Source organism: Pagrus major, chromosome 20 (genome assembly GCF_040436345.1).
Source record: "Pagrus major chromosome 20, Pma_NU_1.0".
Lineage (NCBI taxonomy): Eukaryota > Metazoa > Chordata > Actinopteri > Spariformes > Sparidae > Pagrus > Pagrus major.
In genome coordinates this window covers 12,291,695-12,319,127 of record NC_133234.1, presented here as the reverse complement: position 1 = coordinate 12,319,127, position 27,433 = coordinate 12,291,695, and the positions used below count along the sequence as shown (strand labels likewise).

At 41.9% G+C, this 27,433-nt stretch overlaps 4 protein-coding genes across 7 annotated transcripts; 2 read left to right on the top strand and 2 right to left on the bottom strand.

The window, feature by feature from the left end:
- Positions 1-519: 519 nt before the first annotated feature.
- On the bottom strand, positions 520-10,575 carry znf646 (zinc finger protein 646). Of its 3 annotated transcripts, none has more exons than XM_073489508.1 (4): positions 10,522-10,575; positions 6,064-8,883; positions 4,783-5,862; positions 520-3,938 (listed from the first exon to the last, which is right to left on the bottom strand). In XM_073489508.1, the coding sequence occupies exons 2-4, from the start codon at positions 8,664-8,666 to the stop codon at positions 3,041-3,043; spliced, it is 4,581 nt and encodes a 1,526-aa protein (XP_073345609.1). In that variant the 5' UTR covers positions 8,667-8,883; positions 10,522-10,575; the 3' UTR covers positions 520-3,040. The 3 variants fall into 3 exon arrangements, with proteins under 3 accessions (XP_073345609.1, XP_073345610.1, XP_073345608.1); XM_073489509.1 differs by lacking the exon at positions 10,522-10,575 and adding an exon at positions 10,178-10,200; XM_073489507.1 differs by lacking the exon at positions 10,522-10,575 and adding an exon at positions 9,619-9,708.
- znf668 (zinc finger protein 668) lies at positions 10,242-13,416 on the top strand. Of its 2 annotated transcripts, none has more exons than XM_073489511.1 (2): positions 10,242-10,330; positions 10,926-13,416. In XM_073489511.1, the coding sequence occupies exon 2, from the start codon at positions 10,934-10,936 to the stop codon at positions 12,947-12,949; it is 2,016 nt and encodes a 671-aa protein (XP_073345612.1). In that variant the 5' UTR covers positions 10,242-10,330; positions 10,926-10,933; the 3' UTR covers positions 12,950-13,416. The 2 variants fall into 2 exon arrangements, with proteins under 2 accessions (XP_073345612.1, XP_073345611.1); XM_073489510.1 differs by having other exon boundaries at positions 10,923-13,410.
- Positions 13,417-14,087: 671 nt separating this feature from the next.
- Positions 14,088-14,793, top strand: gjz1 (gap junction protein zeta 1). Its single transcript, XM_073490087.1, has one exon. The coding sequence runs from the start codon at positions 14,088-14,090 to the stop codon at positions 14,784-14,786; it is 699 nt and encodes a 232-aa protein (XP_073346188.1). The 3' UTR covers positions 14,787-14,793.
- A 923-nt stretch (positions 14,794-15,716) lies between these two features.
- Positions 15,717-26,279, bottom strand: LOC141015960 (circularly permutated Ras protein 1-like). The gene is made up of 19 exons (XM_073490187.1): positions 26,189-26,279; positions 23,567-23,752; positions 23,325-23,462; positions 23,166-23,240; positions 22,988-23,061; positions 22,573-22,758; positions 22,433-22,474; positions 22,058-22,147; positions 21,704-21,855; positions 21,532-21,613; positions 20,087-20,217; positions 19,776-19,860; positions 19,567-19,673; positions 19,363-19,475; positions 17,775-17,892; positions 17,109-17,249; positions 16,446-16,539; positions 16,332-16,358; positions 15,717-16,239 (listed from the first exon to the last, which is right to left on the bottom strand). Exons 1-19 carry the CDS (start codon positions 26,277-26,279, stop codon positions 16,150-16,152), a joined length of 2,022 nt encoding a protein of 673 aa, XP_073346288.1. The 3' UTR covers positions 15,717-16,149.
- Positions 26,280-27,433: the final 1,154 nt, after the last annotated feature.

The window sequence follows — 27,433 nt, the reverse complement described above, 5'->3', positions numbered from 1 at the left end:
TTATACATTAAAGTGTGTTTACAGGTCTTAGGGAGAACTACTGCAGTATTATAAAGGCTTTTATGGCTCCAGAGGAAGCTGCATGAAATCTGATACCTTTTGCCGACATTACCCACAGTGCAACATAGCCACTGAGTGACATCACTGGAGGCAATTCATCAGATTACATGCAGCTTCCTCTGGAGCCACAAAAGGCTTTATACTACATTTTTCACATATGCAGTAGTACTCCCCAAGCCCTGTAAACACACTTTAATATGTAAAATTGGTGGAGTTACCCTTTAAGCATCTCAATATGTGAAGAAATATAAACAAGAAAAAAAACACATTGTATTTTCCAAGTCTTTTAATCAATTTCAACTAGTTTTATTTTAGATAATCTGCTTATACTCTAAACTAAGTTCTAACAAAAAAGTAAAAATCTACGTTTCAGAGTGACAAAATAGTTATATAAATATTAATTAAATAGTGAGCAGACATTTTTTGAGCACTGAAAATCCAAGAAATCAGAACATGTGGTACAGTATATGCCTTTTTTTTATTACACAATAGCTAATCTAGCACTTTTCTCCTGCTGAAGAAACTCATACAGAGATCCAACCAATATTTTCATTCTAATATTTACAGAGAGAGCTCTGAGATTCAACACACGTCACAAATACCAGGTTGTGATTGTGACAGATGACAGAGCAGTGAACGTGTTAAGTGCCACAGGAGATCAAATGGGGAACGTTATAAAAAAATAAGTCAGTTTTAACTCAAATGTGTCGGTTTGGATGTAGGCTACCATCGCATACGGAAACATGACCCGGCGAGAAATAATTACAATGAATACATAAGATTTTAAACAACAAAATGGCAGATGACATGGTGTCATGGTCTTTCAAGGCTAGTGTCCGTATACTGAATCTGATGCCGCTGTGCTTCATACAATGGTAAGACCAAACAAGTGAGATAGACTCAGTTCATGCACTGAAACAATACTTTCAGCATATTGCTTAAATATTACGACCCGCAAACTAGCTGAGGTGAGCTATCAAACAGCCGACAACAGGTTGGCTGCTTTATCTTTGACTTCCTGTCCTCTGTAGGCTACAAGTGTCTTCATCTACAAATGTGCAAATATAACTCTGAAAATAACAAACTGCAGAGAAAGTTATGGAAAGAACAGCATCTGCACAACTACAAAGTAAAACCTTTAAAATGACGCTTCATCCATTCTATTTGTCTTAACTATCTGAGTTTCTATTATTACAGTGTATTCTCTACAATTAAGCTGCATGAGGCATTAAGTAGCAGTTGCTATCTAGGCAGGGCTTTCCATGAGGTATTTCATACTTCTCGACCAGTGCCACTCATACATGAAATGTAATGTATAAGGCATAAAGAAAATCTACTTTTAGATTGGTATAAAAACAAAGGCCATGTGTTCACTTTTGCTAAAAACAACTTCAGGAACAACAGGCACGTCAGACAACTTGGCACAAAAAATAAACCAGAAAATCAATAATTGCACATTTTTCACAGAACAACAGAATAAGTGGTTCATGAACTCGACAGTGAAGGTGAAACTGGTTCGTCCCTGTAAATCCATAAAGGTACGTTTGTAGTAATACTTGTGCTTGGCAGAAAGGAGGCATTTTGGCCACGTGTGTAAAAATACAGTCATTCTATTTGCTTCATATAAAGCATCTCTGAGGGAAGAAAAGTCAAGGAACCACTTTCACCTCACTGTTGCAACACTTTTGTTATCAACTGCTTTAAGACTTTTAAATTGTTTGTGGTTGAGGAGATTCACAAATGAGTAGATAAATTAAAAAGATAAATCTGAAAATCAATATTGTGGTTTACAGTATAACAGGTACAGTGAGAGGAGGTTTGTTCACATTAAAACTGCTACAGTTGACTTACACTTTAGGCACTGGCACTTCAACATAACTGATGCTTCCCAAAGGTTCAAGAAACAGCATGCACTGCAAGTGCAGCTGCAACCAAATGTTGGAGTGATGACTGTTACATGAGCTAAATCATGAGTGTTGAAATGGCACGAGAGAAAATAAATGCAATGCTCAGTTCAGAAACCGATTATCTACAATGTTTTACACATCAGGTTTGTTCCTTTTGAAGGTTTACCCTGAGTGCTGCCAATAACGCCAATGATGCTCGGCTCATTCATTCCTGCCTGTTGTAACTGAGAACGAAGAAGTAAATACAAATCGACTGATGAAGATTGTTAAAGGCTACATGAGTTTTAGAAGACAGTTTTTTTCTTTTTTTACAACATTCATAAAAGGTTTTCCTAATAAAATATGCACATAAAATAACAGGAATAAATTAATAAATACATCCATTTTAGCATACAATGTCACTCAACGTGAATATTATTAGCAGTACGACTATTTACTTGATAATATGATTTCAGTAAATCACTTTGCCACTGACCTTTGGACACACCCAGAGGTATTTTGACTTAATAATAACAGGCTTGCCCTATGTGAAATCCCCAAGGAAAGTGAGCAGTCCTTCGACACTGAAGCTAACAAAAGGATTCAGAGATAAATATAGTTTGTATATTTTGTTTCCTAAGGAACTTACAGAGGCACTGAACACAATTATACATAGCAAGAGAGGAGAGATCACCGTTAGAACAGTACTGTTGTACAAAAACATGTTTTCAGTGTTAATGTTTTTACATGGACCTGGGCTGCACTTTTTCTGTTCACTTTGGTTGTTTGGTTTGTTGTTGAGGAGTGAGCGGCGACTAATATTTTCATCACCAGCCCTGTATTCTTGGATCCTGTGTATTCATAGGAAAACATTCAGGCCTTACTAAAAGCTGACTGAGAGGTCTGAGACCTTTCAGTGATGTGAGCATCTGTTGTGGAGGTAAGACTGGAAGTCAGTAATGAAATATGCATGTTTTCTGTTAGGACCAAGGAGCACTTTCTGAAAAAAATTAAAATAAAAATAAAATAGCTGTTTTACAATTATTGATAGGGGTTAAATAACAGATAATTAACTCTTGTACACTCTGGAATCTTCAAAGGAAAGACCCCATGTCCAAGTCCATGTCCATAAACGTGTTAGCATCCATGCTAAAAGAGGAGTCGTAGGTCTGAGTGTTCTGGTGCATCTTCTGATGGTGCCGCAGGTTGGACTTGCTGGAAAAGCTCTTGTCGCACAGCAGGCAGGCGAAGGGCTTCTCTTTGGTGTGGATTCGTCGGTGACATATGAGCTGAGTGGACACGCGGAACGCCTTCCCGCACTCCAGACACTGGTAGCGCTTGGGCTCCGTGTGGATGCGCCGGTGGTTCTTGAGAGCCATCAGGTTGGTGAACTCTTTCTGGCAGATGGAGCAGAAGAAGGAGCCTGTCTTGTGGCTGTTCTTGTGGTTGAGGAGGGAGCCGGCATGGCGGTAAGTGCGGCCACAGTGCTCGCAGACGTGGCTCTTCTCTTCTGCGCCAGCAGAGTTGTCATTCTGTGAATTAGCGATGCTCTCTGGAATATGTGACAAAGGTGGGGGAACTTGCTTGTGCATCACGTCCATCCCTATGGTCTGATCTATTCCTGAGTCCCAGCAGATGTTGGTATCTACAGGTTCAGCCATGCCTTGTTGATAGGGGTCCTGAGCCCCGTGCTGCATGTCCTGGTGCTGCTGGTAGCTGGCTGTGTTGGGAAAGCTCTCCTGGCAGGGGCTGCAGACGACAGATCGGTCCTTCGAGTGCACCTCCATGTGGCTCTGCAAGTGTGCGACCAGACAGAAGGTCTTGCCACACTCGGGGCAGCAGTGACGCCTCATCTGGGAGTGTATCTGTAGAGTCAGAGGGTCAGGAAAAGTCTGGAGACACAAGGTACAGTGGTGGAGGTTCTCGGAGTGTGTCTTTTTATGGTTGAGGAGGGAGCCAGCATGGCGGTAGGAGCGCCCACACAGGTCACACCTGCAGCAGGGATATGTTCAAATTCAATATTTTATATTATATTTCAACTCAAATCATTTGACCCAACATTCTTTATCATCCTGCAAACTAATCATAATACTTTACTATTAACATTGTGAGAAGAAGAGTATGGGTTTCTGGCACAACTTCACTTACTTCCAAAGTGAATGGAGGAAGGAAAAACTCCAGCAACAGTTGTAGTACAAAGACATTAAAGACAACAATAAAAATATTCTATATACTACAAGTGTTGCTGGAGTTCTAACCTCTATTACAGTTTTTAGTCTTTACAATACTTTAAGAATTAATAGCCTGACTAATACTGGATCTTTGAGGCTGATTCCAATACTTTAAAAATTCAGTAACAGTTGACTGATATTTGTTATTTTACATAAACAAACATTGTTGGTAAAGATCCTTTAAATTTGTTCTTTTAGTATTAACCATGACATTTCACAGTATAAAAAAATAAATAAATAAATAAATAAATGAATACAAGTAATAAACTTCTCAGTGCTTCCTGGTGAAACAAAATAAGTTGAACTTCTTTCTGCAATCTATCAGCCAACATATGCATCAATACAGATATACCCTGTAATAAGCTACTATTGGCTAATATGCTGGTCTGTACAGGCACCCTTAAAGTCTGGAGAATATGTTTTGTAGGCCAGGTATGTTTTGACACATTCGCATCCCAAAAAATTGCAGCTACTGCAATTTCGATATAGTGCACTTGGCCATGTTGCGATTATGATAATATTTCAATTTTTGGCCAAACTACCTAAATAATGATTAATAGACAAAGCAAGACTCACATTCTCAGTTCAGTAAAACAGTAACTCACATGAAGCACTTGTCTCCCCTCTCTGACTGCTGGATCCCAGCCCGCGCGGAGTTCTCCTGACCTCTGCGGCAACGGTGCCTCTTCAGGCCGGACCTGCCCTGGAAGCTCTTTCCACACGCAGAGCAGCTGAAGTGACTCGAAACCCGGTTATGGACCCTCTGGTGGTTGTGCAGGATACTGGCGAGGCGGAATGCCTTCCCGCATGTGAGACACACATACTTTTTCTTCTGTGTGTGGATGCGCGTGTGATTACGTAGAGCCATTGGGTTGGTGAAGGGCTTGGAGCAGAAGGTGCAGCTGAAGTGTCCTGTCTTGTGGGTGTTTTTGTGGTTCAGGAGTGAGCCTGCATGGCGGTAGCTGCGATTACATATGTTGCACGTGAAAGGCCGCTCCTCTTTGTTTGAACGTGTATTTGTTTGTGCATCGCGGCTGCCTGAAGGTCTGTCACAGGTGTGGGCTGTCAGTTGGTCGACAGAGAGAAATGCCTGCTTACATCCCTTACACTTAAAGGCTCGAGATTTTAAACCCCTCCTGCCTCCGGCCCCATCCTTTCTGAGATCTGCACAAACGTGGGCTAATAGTTGCTTCTTTCCCCTAAAGCCTTTTCCACAGTTTTGGCAGGAGTGCTTTTTAAATGCAAAGTGGGTGCGCAGGTGGTTCTTCATTGCTAGCTGATTGGAGTATGTGTTGTTACAGACGGAACAGTAATATTCACCTGTTTTATGGGAGTTTCTGTGGTTGACCAGACTTCCTGCGTGGCGATATGTGCGCCCACACTGGTCGCAGGCGAAAGGTCGGCGGTCACCTGTGTCCTCTGATTTAACTGAGATCTCAGACTTTGTTTGTCCCGTCTTCCCTTCAGGGAGTTGCTTGCAGCGTCGAGAAGACGTTAAAGCCTGATTGGCATTTGAAGTCAAGGACTGCATTCCTCCATCTGACTTGGTCCCATTCATCTGCATGAGGGCCTGGATCTGGCTGTTGAGTTCTTGGATTTTGGCTTGGTTCTCTTTGTGTCTTCTCAGGTGGTTCAATAGCTGCTTCTGAATTTTGAAGGCTTTCCCACACTCATGGCAAGTATGCCTGGGGGAGGAGAAAAGGAGTATGGTTAATTCTGTGTTTACAAAACAGGGAATAGAGCTGTGATGACATAACACATCTGAATAACAAAAAACATTTCAAAGGCAACTCCTAGTCTTTTCTTAACATTTTTTACAAATTTCCAACAAGTAATAAAAGTTGAATAAAATGTAAGATGTTGCATGTATAAACGTTGGAACTAACCTCTTAATATCAAAGTGAGACCTTTGGTGGTTTTTAAGGGCCAAAAGGTTGTAGAAGCGCTTCTGGCAGACGAGGCATCTGAATACACCTGTTTTGTGGGACTTTTTGTGGTTGAGGAGGGATCCGGCGTGTCTGTATGAGCGACCACACTGATCGCACTTGTACTGACGATGTTCCATGTCAACAGTTTCTTTGTAGCGGCTCGAATCTTCATGTTGGGCAACATCATTTGCTTTCATTTCCTCTTTACCGTCTGTCACCTTATCCTTCCTCTCAGCTGTGCAGCCATGGTTCTCAAGATGATGGTAGCTGGTGCAAAAGATGCCGCAGCTGCCGCAGATGATACTCTGTACTTCCTCCTTGCCTCCGGATACGTCACCGTTGTTCATTTGCAAATGATTAACCTCATCTACCAGGTCCTTGTTGTGTAGAAGCTGATGAGTTATCATGTCCTGCCTATTGGCAAAACTCTCCCCACATGTGCTACAGATCATCATCTCTCCAGGCTCCTCGTCTTTCACTCCTTCATGGGAGGACATAGAAGAAGGCCCTGAGCTTGCAGGAGTAGCATGGGACTGTGTGTGGCCTCTGAGGTGGCTCCTCAGAGCCCTCATGCTGGTGTAGCTGTTTCCACATATAGAGCACTGATAAAGATCTCCATCATCGTCTTCCTCCTCGTCAGCGACACCATTGCCTTCTCCGCAACCATTCAGCTGATCACTGCTCATATTGTCATGGAAATTCTGTTCAAAGTAACTTTGGTCGTGGCTACCATTCAGACCAGGGAACTCCACATTATTTCCTGGATTTCCAACGGCACAGTGACCATTACTGTCCTGGAAATTTACATTAGCATCATAGTCACTGCTAGTAGTGTCATGTTGCTGTTGTAGCAGTGGGCAACTGTGAGACTTAATCCCTGCAATATCCGCAAATGTCTCACCACAGTCTGCACACATGTGCCTCTGCATCAGTTGTTCATTGTGAGGTAGATGCGCAGTCATATCCTGGGAAAAGTCCTGATTAAACTGCTCATGGTACAAAGCCCCATTGCTGTGGTCAGCTCCGTTCTCCTGATCCATGCCGAGCACAGGAGGGTCCTCCTCTTCTTCTTGAGAGGAGAAGCAGCCCTGTTGGTTATCCAGAGTCAGGGGCTCTGAGGAGAGCCAGTCTCCCTCAGCAATGAGGCTAAAAGATGACGGCTGTGCTTTGTGGAGACGAAGATGACTCTTGAGGGCGGCCAGGTGAGGATAACTCTTCCTGCAGATGGAACACTGGTAAATCCCGACCTGGTGTGACCGCTTGTGGTTGATGAGGCTCCCAGAGTGCCTGTAGCTTTTACCACAGATTTGACACTTGAAGGGACGCTCATCAGAATCTACAGTTGAAGTCTCTTCCATTTCAGTTGCATTGTCAGTGTTGTGTGTGTGCGTCAGGGCAGGAATGAGAATGCTTGGGTCTATGATTGGGGGTTCTCCCTGAGTGCTATTGGAAGATGGTGTTTGATTATTGGAGCAGTCTGAATACACATGACCATTGCTTCTAATCTGCTCTTGCGGCTGATCGAAACCTCCGTGATTATCAATTGATGATACTGAAGGAATATTATTGATAGGGGATGCATAAAAATTTGACTCGGGTGAAGCAATACTGTTTTCATATGACATATTGTGGTTGTCTGACAGGGTATCTTGAAGCCCAAAAGACAGGGATGAAGAGTTATGCATTTGGATGTGCTCCTGGAACTCTTCATCATTGGGGAATAGAACCTGACACAAATGGCAAAAGTTGACTCGAGCATCCTGGCTTTGAGGTGAAAACTGGTCCAGTGATGTGTCTGTGTATGACTGACCAATCGAACCAGGGTCTGTTCCGCTTCTTGCCTTGTGAGTTCTCTGGTGGCTGTAGAGGGCAGCCATGTTATTGAACAGCTTGAAACACACTGTGCACTCAAACATCCCGACTTGGTGAGTCTTTTTATGGTTGGTCAAGCTTCGATGGTGTATGTATGATTTGTCACATACATCGCATCTGAATGGTCGATTTGCTGCATCATCAGAGGTCTCGGACTGTGCATTATAAAGAGCATCCGTCTGGTCCTCAGATGGGCTATTTTCAATGGAAATCCCAACGCTGGCTGAGTGCTCATCATCGAGATGATCAGGGTGATCGTTTCCAATTTCATGTGAGGGACAATCCATGTCTATCTTCCTGTACGACTGCTCCTTTACTCGCTTGGCAAGATGAACCTTCTCATGTGTAGCCAACTGTGTTGCCAGACGAAAAGCTTTCCCACATTCTTCACAGGAGTACTTTTTTTGTGAAGTGTGGCTCCGGAGATGACTCTTCAGGGACGAAGCGTTAGAGTTTTCTTTACCACATATGTTACATTGAAAAGAGCCCACTTCGTGAGTCTTTTTGTGGTTCGCTAGGCTACCAGCATGCCTATAACCACGTCCACATTCATCACATTTAAATTTGCGTTCTTCCTCCTGTTGAAGATGAGCGTCCATGTGCTCGAGCAGACTCGGCATATTGGGACATACCATGCCACATTGTTTGCAAGGAAAACCTGTTGTCCTGCCAGGGTCTTGCACTGCCATTACAAGATAATGATTGAATCAAGTGCACCAGACACAGAGTGTATGAATATGCAGGAGGGAAATGCATTAGATGCCTTGACTGTCCGTTTTAAAAGAATATAGTTCTTTACAATAAGGTCCAAAGAGTTTCCAAGGAGGTAACACGGCAGAGGATGTTGAGGACCAGTTCCACACAATGGAAGAGTGACTTGAGTTAGAGAGAAGCAGGCAAATTGAGCTGTTGAGGACAGAAGAGATGCCAGTTAAAGCTGTGGTGAATGCATGACAGTATTCATTTTTGATACAGTAGATAATATAAACATAATGGGTTAATACAGATAACCTATGACATTTTTTCTAAATCTATCACTCTTTTACTCATACAATTATTCTACAATACAATATCACAACTTAACCCGTACAACACACCAGTGCCAGGTTTGTAGCTACAGTGAACAATAGTTGTAATGCTTCACATATGTTGATCCCTGATTTAAGTCTGTCAAAGTCGATAAATATTGAAGTGAAAAAAACATCCACAGTATGGTAGTTTTAAATGCTTCCCAGCATTCATGGACAGACTTATCAAATTGAACGCAGTTAGCTAGAAACAGTACCAAGCCTGACATGTTTGCTTCATAACTGCAATAGCAGGCTAACTGAGCTAGCTAGCTATGTCAATAAACCGGGAGACCAACGCCATTCTCCGCCGATTTATTGCCGCTGCAGATACCCATACCCTCCACATAATAAACGAAAAAACAGAGTACACATACGCGCCCTCGTCAGGTTATACAGAGGAGCGGACAGGTTAACTATGGTTACATTTGTTTGACCAAACTGTGAGCTAATGTTAGCGCGAAACCAGCTAGCTAGCATCACCGTGGCTAGCTAAACAAACATTGCACCAAAAAGCCAAGAAGTCGTTTTCAACGCGGAATCACAACGTCAGCAAATGCGTCAAACTAAATACCTGCAGCATTAACGATTCAATGCAAGCATCCGAGGATATGTTTTCATTCATTCTTTTAAAAACGCTATTTTTATGTAAAAGGGCAACCCCTTTTTTGCAATTGTCTTTTTTCCTTCCATTCCCATTTCCACATTGCTCTTGTTGCTAGGAAACAGGAAATGTGCAGCAGAGAAATACTTCCCTCTCTAAAGTCACTGACCAAGGCGGGCAAAAAGTTGAGTTAATAAAAACTGCTGCGAGCTCCAAGTTGAAGGAATCACAAGCAAATAAAACACGCACGGAAAAACAATAATTTAAATGTTCTTCTCACTATTCGGCTGCTGGTTCTCGCGTATAACACATTAGCTGCTAGCTAGGTTAGCTTACGTGGCTAGCTCTGCCATTGACTGGTGAACAGTGCAGATTCTCTTCGCTTCAGTTTGGTACGCATGTTTCCATTGTGGTTGACAGTCTGTTAGCTTTATTAGAGCTGCCATTATTTTACAAGGGGGTTTCTAATATATTTATTATGTGTCATAACTTGGTTTTTCCCTAATAAACGCATTAAAATGTTGCACACTTGGCTTGCCGAGAGCTGTCGTCATCATGGTCCTAGAGCCGTCCCCCACACTGCAGCCAGTCAACAGGAATCGCCGTGTCTCACAGCAAATGCAGCCGTGTACCAAAACGTTTCTCTGGGCATTATCGACCAACTATTAATGTCCTGATTCAGGTAAGAACGGTCCTTTTTTTCTCTAATGCACACACGCTGCAAAGACAGCTAGTGTTAGCGATATACATCCCGTATATCACGGACATGATGATGATGACACTATCGACTGAATTGGTGCAGCCGGTCCTAAAGCCAGCCATTTTGAGTTAGTGAAATGTTTAGCAAGAAAGCTAGCGAAAATGAATACGTACATACTGTATCCAGTTGTTTACACCATCAAACTGACTCATGAGCTTTGAGCCTTGTCTCCTGTCGGGCATATGTCCCTCATCCATACACAGCGAGCTCCGTCAGTACACCGCCAACTTCCTCTGGCATCAAAGCGGTTAGCTTATTGTCCCTGAGGTCCTAATGCCAGCCATTTTGTGATTTAATGCACACCCACATATTTCTGTTATTATGGTATTACAAATATGTTCTTTCCTGGTCCACCATTAGCCACTGTCACTGACGATCTGCTCTCTTATTTCATATCCACCACATGACTTAAACCTGATATCTGTTGAACAATCTTGCAGTGTCATATCCGTTTGCTGCCAATGGACTGTGTAATTACATAATTATTAAAAAGTCTTTCTATGTAATCTTTTAGCAGATATAAAGATGGCCTCTCCTCAGCCTGGCAGCCCACCTCTTGCAGAGCAATACACCCCTCCTGCACAGGAAGAAGAGAGCCCACAAGAGGAAGAGCTGGTGAGGGATCAGCCTGCAAAAAAGCGTGGCAGAGGCAGGCCTCCAAAAGCCAAACCTACCTTCAAATGCTCTGCATGCACAGAGGCTTTCAGGAGTCTGTCAGCTCTGCGGAGCCACAAGCTTTCAGCACATGCAAAGGACCGTCAGCAGCAGCACACATGCTCTCAGTGTGCTAAAACATTCTCGAGCAAGGCTCAACTCTCAAAGCATGAGCGCACTCACTCAGCCCAGCGGCCCTTTCAGTGTCCCGACTGTCACAAGGCCTACAAGACACCCACAGAGCTACGCAACCACAGCCGCTCTCACACTGGGGAGAAACCTTTCGTATGCACAGAGTGTGGGAAGGCCTTTATGCAAGCGATATGCCTGAGAATCCATATGACGCAGCACAGTGGTGAACGTCCTTACTCCTGCCGTCAGTGCTCGAAGAGCTACCCCACTCTGTCTAAACTGAAGGTGCACATGCGCTCTCATACGGGAGAAAAGCCGTACTTCTGCGCTGAGTGCGGTAAGAGTTTTGCAGACCCCTCAGTGTTCCGAAAACACAGGAGGAACCACCAGGGTCATCGGCCGTACGCATGTGAGGAGTGTGGGAAAACGTACACAGAGCTGAAGGACCTGAAAAACCACGAGCGCTCCCACACTGGAGAAAAACCATACCTGTGCTCAGACTGTGGCAAAGCCTTCTCCCGATCCTCCTCGCTGGCCTGCCATCAGCGCATTCACTCCCAGAACAAGCCCTATCAGTGTGAGCAGTGTGGCAAGGGCTTCACCCAGCTGTCCTCCTACCAGTCTCATCTCCGCACTCATTCTGGTGAGAAGCCGTTCCTCTGCCCACAGTGCGGCAAGATGTTTTCTGACCCCTCCAGTTTCCGTCGACACCAGCGGGCCCACCTGGGTTTCAAGCCCTACCCCTGTGACAAGTGTTCCAAGAGGTTCCGGCAGCCAGCTGATCTGGCCGTGCACGAACGTGTTCACTCTGGAGAGCGGCCTTACAAATGCCAGAGCTGTGACAAGGCCTTTGTAGCATCCTGGGATCTGCGGCGCCACATGCTTGTCCACACAGGTCTCAGGCCCTTCTCTTGCACTGAGTGCGACAAGTCGTTTGCCGAGCGCTCCAGCCTCAATAAGCATCGTCGCGTGCACTCTGGGGAGAGGCCTTTCAAATGTGAGGAGTGTTTGAAGTCATTTGTGGTGTCCTCAAGCCTGCGCAAACACGAGAGGACTCACCTAGCTGAGCACTCTGAGCAGCAGCAGCAACAGCAGCAACAGCAGCAACAACAGCAACAACAGCAACAACAGCAACAACAACAACAGGAGACAGAGGCCGGGTCAGCTTCAGGATTTACGGCCCACACAACTCTCCCTCAGTTCTCCTGTACACACTGTGAAGCTACATTTGGAAGCTGGGATGAAGTTCAGGCACATGAAAGTCTTCACTCCATCGACTCCACTCCTCCGACAGTCACCAAAATCGTGCCGTTGGGCTCACATGTCTGTGAAACCTGCCAGGCAGAGTTTACACAGCTGGCAGACTTGCAGGAGCATGAGAAGCAGCATCCCAAGCCGAGGCCTCACATCTGCAACAGCTGTGGCAAAGGCTTCCTCAACAAATCTGGACTGCGTAAACACCAGAAGATCCACTCCACCAGCAAACCGCACAGCTGCCCCCACTGTGGCAAAGCTTTTCTGTTTGCTGCTTACCTTCGCAAGCACTTACGGACTCATTCAGAGGCACCCTTCGCCACACAACTCAGTGACTTAAACATTATTCACACTGTCCCACTTCCTTCTCCTCCACCCCCCAGTGAGGTTTCCCCCTCCACTGTTGAACCCAGCACCATATCATTGACCGTTCCAGTGACTGTACCTGTGACTGCATTTCAGACTCTGCCAGAGTACTTAGTTAAAGAAGAGGGACTTTAAGAGCACTTTTAAATACTGTTCTGGAGTTTTGATTCCTCTAATACTCTGCCAGTGGCCTTAAATCTTGTAAGATGGTGGGTCTGATTTGAAATGTTATTTTTCAAAAAAAACTTGCTTCAAAAAGCTCCAAAAAGTCCCCTTCATGTAGATGTTTTCGTGCTTTGATGTTTTGAATATGTTACGTATGATGTTCATGTTTTAAGATATATGCTATACTATAAGTAGTCAACTATGAAAATGTCTGTAGTAATCAATTCATTGCATAAAACATTTAAGATGATCACTTTAAAACGTCACTTAAAATGTTGAACATGTTTTTATAATATGTTTTTATTTGCAGCTTGTCTTAAATTCTTTGCGTTCTTTGAATTTTACATTTTGGTGGAACAAACTATTTGTAACTGTTACTGTGTATTATCTAATTATTATATAAAATGTTGAGTAAAAAAAGTCAGTATTGATTTGAAATCAGAGGAATTACATTTTTATACCATTAAAAATGTGTAAAGTGTAAAAAAAAAAACCAGTAATGTTTTGTGTTTTGGTTTTTTTTTGCCTGATGTGTGAAACATTATGGTCGTTTGAGATCTTAGAGATTGGGATGCGAAGTGAGGCCAAGTCAGCACATCATGTGGTGAGAAACTGTAACACATATAGTGGTGACATATCTTGCACCCATAAAAGGCTGAACACAAAGTGAGAGCGGCAGTATTCCATTAGCGAGCTGCAATTCTTAAAGGTAAGCTCACTTATCTGCTACACTTCACTCCCATTTACCTTGAAATGCATGAAGAACTGTCTCATATGCACATAAAGGGCTGCATACGTTTACTGTGACATGAGTGCCTAGATGAATGGTTTCCATGCTTAATGCTTTCCTGCCTCCTTAAAAAATCAAAGACTGATATATATGTGAAAGAGATGGCATCAGTTGTGTTGGTTAGACATGCACTTGTAAAAGCCGAAATTTGTGCAACCTTTTTCCTTTTAGATATTCACCCTTTGGGTAACGTGCGTCTGATATTTTGTCAATTTTATACTCTGTTCCTGAGGAAAAAGTTGCAACTAATAGTTGAAACTTATCACTTTTTTTCCAACTTCCCCACTGTTGAGATCCTAATAAGAGCCAGGAGTCACGATGGCAGCCTTAGTAACAGGCCTCATCCCCATCCTCCGGACGGCGGTAGATGCCACCACCACCTACAAGTGCCGCTCCATGTGGTTTGGCTTTCTGTGCATCCGCCTGGTGATCCTCTTCCTGGCTGAGCTGCCCTTCAGCAAACTGGACGCCGACTTCTCCTGCAACAGCACCAGGGACAGCATCTGCATCAAAGCCTGTTTCAACAGACACTTCGACAAACCTATGATGGTGGCCTGGAACTTCATCTACGTGCTGGTCATCCTCTCAGTCCTGCTCATGGAGCTATTCACCTCCCATTTCCGCTCCCTGGCCCAGAAGAGGAGCTCTCGGCAGGTGAAGACTGATGTGGAGCTGCAGGGGGAGGCTCAGGTTGCGCCCACTGACCCCAGGGGCGGGGTCATTGATCTCCACAGAGACAGAGGCGCAGTGGGCTTCTACCTGCTCAGCATCAGTCTGCGTATCCTGGTTGAAGTCTGGTTCGTGTATGTTCTGCTGTCTTGGAACCTGCCAGCTCTGAACAACAGTCCATTTAAATGCTCGACAGACATCTGCTCAGAGTTACATGTTTGTGTTGTGAGTGCCGCCCCAGAGAAGCGCATGTCTATTTATGCTTTGGCTTCAATCTCAGGCCTGCTTATTGTTTGTTCGTTCTTCTTTTGCATTTACTCCATCGCTCACTACCTTTGCAACTTTTGAATATCAGTAGCAGAAAGTCATACTTGGGTAAAAGTGAAGATATCATGTTAAAATATTACTTTGAAAGCCACACATATGAAAAGTAATCTGATGTGAATGTACTCAAGTATTGAAAGTAGAGTAAAAAGTAGAAAACTTATACAAAGTTATACATATATTACCACGTACTGTATATATGTACCAGCCAATCCAAGACTTAAGAATTTTGCGGCACGATTTGAAAATCTTCTGGGGTCCACCAAAACTTTAATCACAACTCTGATCAACACACGAGACTATGATGAAATAATTCTTTCTTTTTTTCCTTAAACAGAATAATTTTATGTGAATGTGGGCAAGATAATCAGTTCTGATTGCTTTTTTAAATGTAAATATGTAATTGGCAGTATTTTATGGTAGTTTCAAACCTAATTACAAAACAGAAAATCAAAAACTTTTAATTTATTTATTGTAAATGACCTCTTGGGGCCCACCTGCAGTACCCATGGTCCACACTTTGGGAGTCACTGCTGTATACTATTGATTCAGGGCATAGGGTCCTGCCCTGGTCTGGTGTGAATTTTTATACACCAATTTCAACATTTTCTGTATTAATTTACGATGGAAATATCTTAATTTAAGTCAAGGAAAACATATAATTCAGGTGCCAGGTGACAGTTCATAGTATAATAGTATATAATGCAATGTATGAAAACAATTCCTGTGCTACTTTCATGTAGAATCTACGCCTATGATATTGACACTTCTTCCTCCTGACAGTATTTTCACATTATTCTTTTTGAAATACATGATCCATATGACAGCCTATGTGTGTTTGTATGGATGCATCTTCTGATACAGTGTATGTTTATAATGTATGTAAAATCATGCATGAAACTTTTGCTTCATCACCAATTTTGGTACAACAAGTAACATGAAAACACGATGACACAATCTTAATCAGAACTATATTAACTGTTGTCATGGAGGTTTACATACTGTATGTTGTGAGATATGTTTTGCTGACACAAAAGCATTTAGGTGTTAGCTGCATGATGGTGTTTCTGAGTCAGGATTTTCTTGTGTGTTTTGGTCAGCACAAAAACACAAAGCCACAGGGACTGTGTCAAATACACCCATGTACACTGTATACTGCTGCAGCTGTTTTGATATGTAACAGTGAAAGACATCAATTAAAGTCTTGCTCTTAGAAATGAGTTTCTTTATGACGCAGATGTGTTATGTTGATAGACTGTCATACATTATTTACATTGTGAAGTATGTGTTTTAGCCAAAAAATCATCGGCGAACGGCAGTAATTATCCTTGTCATTCATGACTTGAGTTGCTTCCAATGAGGTAAAGGTTGGAGGCTGAACAGTTGGCTACAGTTTATGTTTATCCTTCAGCGAGATGGACTTCCTGTTGCTGTGCTTCATGGCGTAGAGCAACGCTGCACCAGCATCTGTTAGAGACTGGTGGGAGGAGAAGAAAGGCTGTGATCAGCTACACAGACAAAGTATTCCAGCACAAAGCAGTACAATTTTTTGGAAGTGACATGAATTACCTGCGAGTCTGAAACAACAGATTTTCTCTGGAAATAAAAAAAAAAGGAGATTAATTGTGGCGTTTCAAACCAATGTAAGGCACCGAAGCTGATAAAAATACTGTAAAAACTCACCCTGGTGAAGTTATGTATGTTGTTGTATATTGGCTCCATGGTTTTAACCCATTCCTGGTATGTCTGTTTGTCCTCTACACTGCGATTATGCTCTCTGCAAACAGAAACACTCACTTTGTACAGAACAGTTTAAGAAATACCCTGCAGCTATTGAATAAAGAGCGTGCGTTCAGACACCCACTATCATTTATCTGACAATCAAGGAGGGAAAAAAAAACTCGAAAACAAGCTGAAACTCAAAATGATAATAAAAAGAAAAAGAAAAACAAGCCTTGGGGTTACGTATAAAAAATTGAATTAGAAAAAAATGTTTACTAGTTTGAGATTAAATAATAATGGTATTAAAAGCATAATGAGAATCAGCAGTTCATCAGATTAATCAGATTTTCTTGAACATTGAAATGCCAGAGTTCATCTGATTTTCATTTTACTTGAACTCACTTTTATACTTTTGCATATGCTTGAGTTTTTCTCCTAGTTTCTGTTTCTGTAACTCCTTTTAATATAACCTTCAAAATTAATGGACTTAGACCTGATTGTTCCTGTCTTTTGTCTTTTTTCCAAGCGTTGAAAGTTTAATAGAATCACCCCTTATTAAATCCATTTGTCAGACTTCAGCATACATGTTGCCCACACAGTACCGTCTGTCAGACGTTAACTCACATTGCTCTCTCAATCAGCTTCCTCTGCAGCTCTCCTTCCCTCCTGGCGTCGAGGAAGCGGCCCCTCACAGCCAGAGCGGCGCTGGCCTGTGACGAGTTGAGCTGAATGATGGCCAGAGACAGAGAGGACAGGGCTGCCGAGCTGTGAAGGGGGGGGGGGGGTAAACTTTTATCATAAGAGTGCTTCTCAACATTTACAGCTTCAGCCTCGCCATTGTACTGCTGTGCAAACACGCACGCACACAGGGGCCACTTTGAGCTGCTCAGACAATGAATTGCACGACCTTCATGCAGTATATGAAGCAGACAGACTGAGATGAGAGGTTCATTTACTGTGTGACTGAATGTTAGAATGGATGAGAAATGCAATTTACATGGTGCAATCATTTCTACATGATGCGAAGGCTCCGGTATCTCGGCAACAGCCGGTCTCCTTGGAGCTTCAAAACACCTGCTTCGCCTAAAGGTTCGCTAAGATTGGTATAAAATAATACGTCTAATCATCTGCTGTCCTCTGGGTGAGAACACCTCGTTGATTAAAGATGTCACAAGATAATGACTTATTTAAGCTTACAAGCAAGCAAACAGCTCAGCACAGCATTGGTGTGTGTGTATGTGTGAGTAAGGCAATCTCAAAACACTTTGATTATATAAACATCTCTATCACCTGTCATCAGTAACATCTCGATCTGCAGTGATCACTCTGAGCATTGTCTGTCCGTTCCTCGGCCTGTACCTGACCTGCAGCTGGATGGACACACGACTGCCAGAGGTCGGCACTAACACTGAGAGGAAGCAACACAAACACAAAGATAATCGATGAGTGTTTATGAAGCACAGAGAAAGAATATGATGCTTTTTGACCAACTAAATATGTTTTATGGATTTAGATGGACAAATAAAATTCAGCATAAGTGCTGAATTGGTCGAGTGATTCAAACAACGCTGTGGCCTGTATGTCTCGTCGGACTGGCCTAATGCACTCCATTTAGTATGGAGGCTGCTCCACTCAGACAAATGCTCAGTGATCTGAAGTTCAGGTTGAACTGCTGCCGAATTCATTTGTCAGTTAAAGGATAAGTTCACCCGAAACTGAAAATGCAGTCAGGTTCGTAGTCCACAAAACATTTCTGGAGTTTCAGAGCAAAACTGAAAAATATAAAATGTCTACATACAGCTTGTCTGGCATAATCCAAGTCTGCAGAAGCCCTGAGATCCCAAATTGATTTGAAAAGCCATTATTTACACCCATTTTAAAGCTGAAATCTTCACTTTAGCTGCTAAACTAAAAGCATTAGCGCGCACCCCATCTGAAGTGTATCTTGAGCTCGACCATGTGTCAACGGTGTAGATAACGTTTTTTCAAATCAGTTTGAGATCTCAGGTCGTCCGGGGACTTGGATTACCCCAGACTAGCAGTATAGAGTAACCTTGTGTTTTTTTCTTTTCTTTTCTTTAAAAAAATGTTTTAAAACAAGCTCCCATCTACTTCAGTTGTTTAGGAGAGTGCAGCAACACTGTTTTTCTGTGAAGCTCCAGAAATGTTTTGTGGACTACAAAACGTCAACCCAATTTCCATCGGCAAAGGGGTGTATCGAAGGTCACTGAGTTTTCATATTTGGGTGAACTTATCCTTTAAGTCCATATGCCATAGCCCAGTGTAAAAGCTAAACTGTGTTCGTATGTACTGAATTATGAGTAAGAGTCAAACGTAATGCTTGCATCTCTGTGAGGCTGTACCAAACATCGATGGGCTGTACTTAGACAGAGTGGCACTTTTAGCCAAATGCTATTATGCACACAACAATGATGCTAACATGCTGATGTTCAGCAGGCAATATCTACCAGGTTTCATCAGGACTTCTGTTGTTGCACTGCAACTTTCTTACTTGACCTATTTTTGCATTTTCTTCAATCCAGAGAGAACGTTTGCTCTTGTTGTTATGACTCCAATCAATCTCAGATTGAGACTTCAAGTTTTCTTGTTTGTTGGCAACATAAATCATCATTTTGCAATGTTCAGCAACACCTGGCAGCACACATCGCAGCACCAACTGTGGTATTCAGGCAGCAGTACTTGTTGCAGTACAATACAAATGAAACTGGCAGGGTAAAACAGATTTCTGGGAAAGCTAGTGTTTCTTTTGGTTAGCCTTCAGATGGTTCCTCAGTGGAGCTGATGTCGAGGGAGAGTCCAGCCACACATGTTAATTACACAGTCAGTCTGTCAATGGTGGCATTTCAGTTTCCCTCACCTCCTGCGTCCTGATCATTGGCTCCAAACTGGAAGGTGATCTCTGTGTTTGGGTCCACGTTCCCCACCTCTCTGATCACTTTGTGTCCTGCCTCCCTCTCTCCTCTCATACCCCTGAACCAAATGACCAAACATAAGTCAATGTGGGCCAACTAGATGAGAACAATTTAGAAATATGTAAGGTTATACAAAGCACAGCTCTCACAGTGATTTGGGCAGCAGTACTGTGACAGTACAATGTGTAGCGATGGTCCTGTTCTCAATGATCTGTTCAAACTCTGGGTGCAACCTTTTGGGACTTGCTATTACCACCTAGGAGACACAGACAACAAGAACTGAGTAGAGATAATACAATTACTGGCACTCAGAGTACAAATCTGACAGTCGCTGAAACAATTTCAAATCGTGTCTCACTTTCCCCCCAGTGCGATCAGCGAGTCTTCCCAGCTCATCCAGCCTGCAGTCTGTTCCCTCTATTGACAGCACAGACACCGTCACACTAATGAAAGAAGCACATTTCAGTATGAATTTCATTACAGCACAGCACACAACCCACACCTTTATGACCCCTTATTAGCACTAATATTAGCACTAATCTCACAGTTACTAATGTAAGTGGAGCCAAAGTGCTTCAGCTATGTAAATGTATGTTAATTTTCTATTCAGTGATACAATAATTTAATGCTCGTTTCATTCTTGACATCGACGAGGTGATGTGGACGAACCCCTGATTGGCTGCATACTCTCCCAGCTCCTGGTAGAAGATGGTGGATGAGAGGAGGGTGCGAGCATCAATGTCCTCCTCCTCCAGGTTCCCCAACTCTGTGTTGGCCTTCCCATCTGTACAGATAATCACCTTCGAGATCAGCAGGGATAGCAGATCAGGAATGTATTGATTTTAGAAAAATAGAAAAATTGACATATGTGATGTGATTGATTGAAGTTTGTTTTGGCATTTCTGATGACCATTTATTACAAATCCTATAATCATTACATCAGAGCTCATCCCAGGGACGTTGAGACACTGAGAGGTCAATTTAATTTGAATGGACGGGACAACTTATGTAATTGTTATTAACTACCATTTGAGAATGTTTTGCAGTACAGCTGAGAGAGACTTGAACACCAACATACTACACATCAAAGCAGCCGTCAACTACAGTCAACAACAGAAATTCCCCAGACTCCCTTATAAAATCGCTCAATTGTGTGAATTTTTGAGTTAGGAGTAGCTTTATTAACTTTATGAAATGCTGTCTATCACAAATTCTGAATTATTTGGACCTTCTTGTTAATTCGGCTAATGTTATACATTAAGTTATTTCTTTATTTGTGTAGAAAACATCATGTCCTTTTGTGCCAGTGATGTTTTTTATCTATTTGAGATCACAAATGATCACTTGAGATGGATGTTGAAACACACATTATGCCACATGTGAACTGACTTACTTAGAGCTCTCCACTGGTAATCCAATCACCAGACACGCATGTTAATACCAGGGATAAACAGCCTCATATTTTACAACAATGCAGCGCAGTGAGGATACAGATGTTTGAATAGAGGAGACGAGCGTGTATCTAGATCTGCTTGTTTGTCACTGTTAACAGAGAGTCCATGCTGCTGTGCAAACCACAGAATTGTAGAGTAACATTAGGTTTCATGATCAAAGAAAGTGTTTATGTCATGTGGACGCTCCTGTTTATATTCTCATGCTCCTTGTTTGAGGGGGTGCTGCAGCCTCCTCAGCACCCGTGCTACCCACGTCCATGGCTCATCCAGTAAAAAGCGCAGACTCTGACCGCCCCAAAAATGTTGAAATTAATACAGACAGATGCAGGAAACATAAAATGTCCCTGTGTTAACAGAGCAGTAGCCAGAAATGCTGACTAAGGTCAACAAACAACTTCATATTCAAATAGTACAAGCGACCATCACTGTGTGGGATTCCTGTTTCCTTTTCAGTTGACATTATTTGTTTATGGATCAACACGTCTGTCATAAACACATTCATGTTGTGCTGAATTTATGCAAATATGCAGCACAGTGGATTTTTCTACATGCCATGTGTGTAATGCAGTGTATGTGAACTGTAAGTGGGCTGAAACATAAACACATAAATACACAGGTATGGTCTTCTAAATAAAACTGCCTGTATAAGACCTAACCTACCTTGGAGCCTGGCTGTCTGGAGGCTGTTGCAATTGCCAGGAGAGCAGCTGGACCAAGAGCAGTGGTCCCAGATTCAGATAATCTTTCAACAAGAGGAAAAAGTAATGTTACTATCATTTCCTGAAAGACAAAAAAAGATTAATTTTTCATCAATCACTGCTTTTTCACTGACCCTTGAACTTGTCTCTGTAAGTAGTCCTTGGTCTGTGACAGCGGAGGTGGACTGGGGAAACTGGCCGCAGCCTCTTTCAGATAGTTGACGTCGGACAACTCAGCACCGCACAGGAAACGTGACGGGAAATTGTCATGTCCATGCATTGTCACCTGGCAAAACAAACATTACAGGATGAAAAAAAGCAACAGTGATAACTTGCATTCTGCACTCACATTTCTATGAGAAAATTCAAAACAAAAAGAATATGAGTCAGACACAAAATTAAAGGACAGAATCAAAAAACTACAAAATGTCAAATATACACACAGGACAGTTATTCTTAGATCAAGCTTCTGGTGATCGGGTGTTTACCTGATGGTTGAAGGTGATAAGTCCCACTTGTACATCAGGTTGCTGCTCACTCAGTCTCTGAACGCACTGTAACACGGCTTCCTTGACAAACTATTTTGAATACAATGATTTTTTTTATCACCAAAAGCATCTTGACGGCATCTTTAAATAGCTGCTATTGTTATGATACTCCTTTTTGTACATGTAACACAAAGATCAAATCTTTTATTTTGTAGGTGTGGGTTTTCAAGTCAGATGATAACATTAGTTGGAGAACTAAACTTCACCTGACTTTCCATCGACATGGGAGTGAGTAGATAATGACTGAATTTTCATTTTTGGGTGAACTTTTCCTTTAAGTTAAAAGCACACTTGAAAAAAATTAGAAAAACTCACTTGTAGACGTGATCTGTGGACAACATGCTCTCCCTCTGACACCTTGAAACAACAGAGATTGAACATTTGAAACACTGCAGCTCAGATTTGTGAACGGTCACAAATAGTAAACAGATCGGCGTCAGTCTTGTGGTTTTCACCTGGGAGGTCATGCTCATGGAGCCTGAGATGTCGATGCAGAAGAGCAGCAGAGAGTCAGCAACACATGGGGGTTTTTCATCAGGAGGCAGCACAAAGAGGCCATCCTGGTAGCCAGATAGGGGACACTGTGGTGTACTGGGAGAGCTGGTCGACTCCAAGGACTGACAGAAGTAACACACTTTCACCTGCAGGAGGAGAGACCAGCCAATCACAGTTATCCATTCTTTCATTATGCTCCGATCAATAATGCTTATGCTTGACTGCCTATAAGAGTTTGTCATGCTCTGTGTTTCCCAGTAGTGATTACAAGGAGAGTTACAGCTATTATTCACATTTGAAATCAATGATTCCTAATCGTGTTACTACTTATCCATTTCAGAATAAAGCTCAGATTAAATAACAGTGTGTAATTACCTCATTGTCATAGGAGGAGTCCAGCACAGCGCCACACTGGAAGCAGGAGGTGGGTTCTCCTTGTATGGTCTGCACTGGAAACATGCAAATGTAAGCGTCATTAAGAGCTAATAAGACGGAAGATAAAACCAGACGGCCGATAGTGAAGGTTTTATGGTGATGATAAAAGTTTACTGACCTCTTTCCTCTGAGAGTAATTTTCCTAAACTGACAAGGACCACATTAGGATTCCCCGGCAAAAGCCCCTTATCTGCTGATCCTGGGCCGGGAACAACAAGAGCAGTGGATTAAAGAGTGTTTATTCTTTTGAAAGCGCAACAGAGATTGTTAGAGTTACGTTTACCAGTAGGTGATGGTACTTGTGACGGGTCTGAATTTGATTTCTGAGATGAAGGAGATGGTGGGGATGAGGGTAACAGAATCAAGTAATCTGGCATTGACTTCATGAAGGAAGGTCTTGGAGGAAGAGGTGGAGCTGAGGTTTGAGAGCAGAACAGAATTAACTGGGATGATCTAATAAAAGAAAAAAAAATGCAGCATATCATGGCCAAAAAACAGAAAAAACTGTCATCCGTTTACCTATTGTCTGGGCCGTCACACCACTATTATCAGCAGGCAGCTTCACCTGGACCCCCGTGCCCTCCGGTGCGGTGTACGAGTAGTTTGGGTCCCCAGGTTGAGTGTTTAAATCAGGCTCATCTTTAGGGAGGTCATAGGTAAATGTCTGACCGTTGGCTGCAGGTCTCATGTGTGGTGGAAGAAGAGCTGGGGAAAGCAGAGAGGAGCAGTGTGTCAAATGATTGATTCACCCAAACAATTAAATGTTTCATAGCTTCATCTCGAAGGCTGCAGATCAATGAAACACCTTTAGAAGAACAGCGGACGACCAAACACACAGTGATTTTCCTCCTGCAGTTCAACCAAACTATAGGCTGAGAGAGCTATGTCTCCCAAATTATGAAAAAAACATGCATGAATTAAATATTGGATCACTATGAGTTATCAGCAATCATCTGATAGAACCACATTAAATACCTTGTAAGTCCTTGTAATAAGCAGAACTATTAGTTAATAGATAATAAGGCCCTTATATGTCTTCATAAGTCACTTATTAACAATATCATGTGTTATATAAGTGTTAATAGTAGCATCAATAACACTTGTAATGTTATATTATTTACACATTTATAACCACTTGTAAAACATTTTTTTATTTATCGACTGCTTAAGAACATTGATAAAAGTCTTATGATTGTTCAGCATTACAAACACATTTATTGAGCTTCAAAGAATGTAAAGGATGGGGCATTTCCTGGACTCAAACTGATATAGAAGTGCACTTTGGACTTTAAATTTACTATATCACTTCTGTGTACACTTCACTTGCTAATACAAAAAATCCTTTTCAAACCTTCCAGGGAAACAAACATAAATGTGTACAGAGTGATTAGATAACATTTGTTACAGAGGTTATTTTGTACGGATATGAATACTGGTGCTTCTTGAGATTTTGGCTTGCCCGTTGGTCAGCCTTGGGCACAAAGTTTGAAAACCACGGTGTAACCCAATTTCTTTGTCTATTTATTTATTAAAATTCTGTGTTTTTGCAAACAGTCACATTCATTCAGTCACAGTACATCTGGTTTTAGTGCCATAACAATCCCCAGCCTCATGTTAGCTTACAGTTTTCAATTAAAAAAAAAGAAGGGAGCACTGTTAGCTGAATTACAGTATGAGAAACAATATCCAGAGTAAAGGTGGAAATGTTACCTCCCTAACTTCTTGTAGTTTACCAGTGCTAATATTTTTGATTTAATATGTTCAGATTTTGAGATTATCTGCATCTCAATCTTCGGACAAATGAACAAGAACTATCCACATGATTACACTCAAGGTAATTAGAAAAAAAAATTGTATACTGGCTGAACCCTTCAGAATCTTTTCTTTTTTCCCCCTCTGGGCACACTCCCCCCTAAATGTTTTTTATAGGTAGCATTTGGCAATCTGCATCTGTTGAATGTGACTAAGAGGATAACATTGAATTTTGGGGTGAATTACTCCTTTAAGATATCAATTGCCTCCCAAGTTATTCAAGATAATATAAACACACAGAAACTTTACTTGTTCAGTCACACTTTTACACTAATGTCCACACATTCACAGTACCTGTTTTTCGAGGAGGTGTTGTCTGCTGAGGAGTTACAGGCCGACTGATTGGAGAAGCAGCCCCTGCTTTATTGTGAAATTCTGCATTCTCATAGAAGATAGCAGGCTTCACCACTGTCTTCACCTCCTTGCTCTTTTCCAACTGTTCCACAATCTTGGGGGTAGGTGAGATTGACTTTGATAATTTGGCTTCTGCAGGATTTGTTGGAGGAGGAGGTGGAGGAATGCGAGGACGGACCCGGTTCACAGGAGGGAAAAGAGCTAAAAATTATAGAAATAAAAAAATATATACACACACAGTGGCTGTTAATTTGAGAGCTTGCAAGAGAAATGTGAGCACAGACAAAACAACTGGTGCAGCGACGACCTTTGTGCTGCGAAGAAAATGTGACTCAGGTTGCAGATGGCTTTTACTGAGCAAAGCAAAGTATCTGAAGGGAATATTTCCCTTCAAGATAGACAGGAGAGGTTGTGTGTGTCACTGATTGCATAACACATAATGGTACTTAACCAACCAGTCATCCAGAAAGGAAAAAACTCACCTGCGGATACTTCTACAGTTGCTTATCATCAGTCTTTGATATTTATAGCAGTCGTGCTGTAATTAATTGGAATTCACTTTCTTAATCTTTCTCTTAAATAATGACTTCCTACATTTCCCAGAGTTCCCTTTGATTCCCTCCAGAGAATGGACCTGACAGCAGGTGAGGTGTGAGTGACAGAAACAGCACAGTTAAAGCTTTGTGTGTTTTGGGTGGATTTTCTCAGACGGGTGAGTCAACAAAGACGCCTTTTGAATCTGACTCAAAAATCTGATGTTTCCTGCTGATGTTTGAAATTTTAAATATTATTTCAGGTGTCAAACTCCACTGAGGTAGGACTGAAAAAATCTTTGTCTGGCAGTGGAACTGAGAAAACTACAACTAAACAGCAAAGTGAACCCCATAATATGGCATCTGTCTTTTAAACAAGTATTATAAGTGTTGATTTTCTTCTTGGATGTCTTGCATGTGGGTGTTTGAAAAGAAATCCCACCTGAGCGTTTGACGACATTGGCACTGGATCGCTGGCCGTCCTTCTGACTCACCGATGGCGGCACATAAACAAACCCACAAGCAAATTCCATCGTGAGCCTATCTGCCTGTGAGAGAGAGGACTTTATAACATCGACCTCTTTAAGACAACACATGTGATTACACCCAAAACCAAAGTAATTACACTCTAATTATCTCAGGGGAACATGTGACATTCTGTTTTTTAAGATGCTGACACACCTTTAAGAAGCCTTCCAATGAAAGAAACTCAATCCAGACAACAAAACGAACATGAATCTATTGTATCTGCGATTGAAAATGAATAAAACCCTTTAAAAATAAGCATATCTAAGGCATACTTACACGTGGAGTTCCTTTGAATGCTGACCGTACACTACAACCATAAACACGAAATCCTCCCAGGTCTCATTGTTTCAACTGCTATTGCTACTGTGACGTCTTGTCATTCACTATGTCTTTCTCAGACATGTTGTCCAACAGGTTTCTTTCCTCAAGAGTCTTCCCTGACACTATAGTTAGCACAAAGCAGCCCGGTTGGGTAGTAGTCACATATTTATGGCATATTGCCTAACTCTAGTTAAGCATTTCATGAATGTAAATTAAATGGGCGGAAGAATAGGGACAGGGCGGTACAGTGTCAAAGGTCAATATGATTAATGGGCGTAAAGTCTTTCGAAGTCTTTCAAAGGAAATCCAAATGGCTATACTTTGTTTTAGAATGCTGATCCCAATCTACAAGACTTATGTGTACAGGAGGACTTAAGTGAGAGAAGAAAAACTGTAAATACCTAAACTAAAGAGCATAATATGCCAAGTGAAACAAGTATTTCACTTCGCTTATATCTGATTTGTCTAATTAAATGTACCTACATGGGCAATGAATTTGTCGTAAAATTAAGTAAAAACAAAAAACGATTGAATACAATCTACATATTTGAAATTCATTTTAAGAAATGTGAAAAAAAATCCACACATGGGATTAAACATAAACACACGTTTCAGTTTATAATTTGTTCTTTGGTCTTTTGTGTTGGTTGATAACAAGACTGTACTTAGGCACTTACTTCAGATTCATTAAGGTTCATCCACAGGGGACCATAGAAATATTTACCAAATTGTATGGCAATCCAATAATAAACACTTCACAAAAAAAAAAAAAAACTCAGCCTTGTGGTGGCGCTAGAGGAAAAGTCTGAGGGAGTCATCCTCTGAAAATTTGAAAATG

Coding starts and splice junctions, on each gene's coding strand:
- znf668 (XM_073489511.1), top strand. CDS start 10,934: ATGGCCTCTCCTCAGCCTGGCAGCCCACCTCTTGCAGAGCAATACACC.
- LOC141015960 (XM_073490187.1), bottom strand. CDS start 26,279: ATGGAATTTGCTTGTGGGTTTGTTTATGTGCCGCCATCGGTGAGTCAG. Junction 21,614..21,703: donor TTACAGAGACAAGTTCAAGG/GTCAGTGAAAAA, acceptor TCTTGTTGAAAG/ATTATCTGAATCTGGGACCA. Junction 16,540..17,108: donor AAGCTGATTGAGAGAGCAAT/GTGAGTTAACGT, acceptor TTCTGTTTGCAG/AGAGCATAATCGCAGTGTAG.
- gjz1 (XM_073490087.1), top strand. CDS start 14,088: ATGGCAGCCTTAGTAACAGGCCTCATCCCCATCCTCCGGACGGCGGTA.
- znf646 (XM_073489508.1), bottom strand. CDS start 8,666: ATGGCAGTGCAAGACCCTGGCAGGACAACAGGTTTTCCTTGCAAACAA. Junction 5,863..6,063: donor TCTCACTTTGATATTAAGAG/GTTAGTTCCAAC, acceptor CTCCTCCCCCAG/GCATACTTGCCATGAGTGTG. Junction 3,939..4,782: donor AGGGGAGACAAGTGCTTCAT/GTGAGTTACTGT, acceptor TCCCTGCTGCAG/GTGTGACCTGTGTGGGCGCT.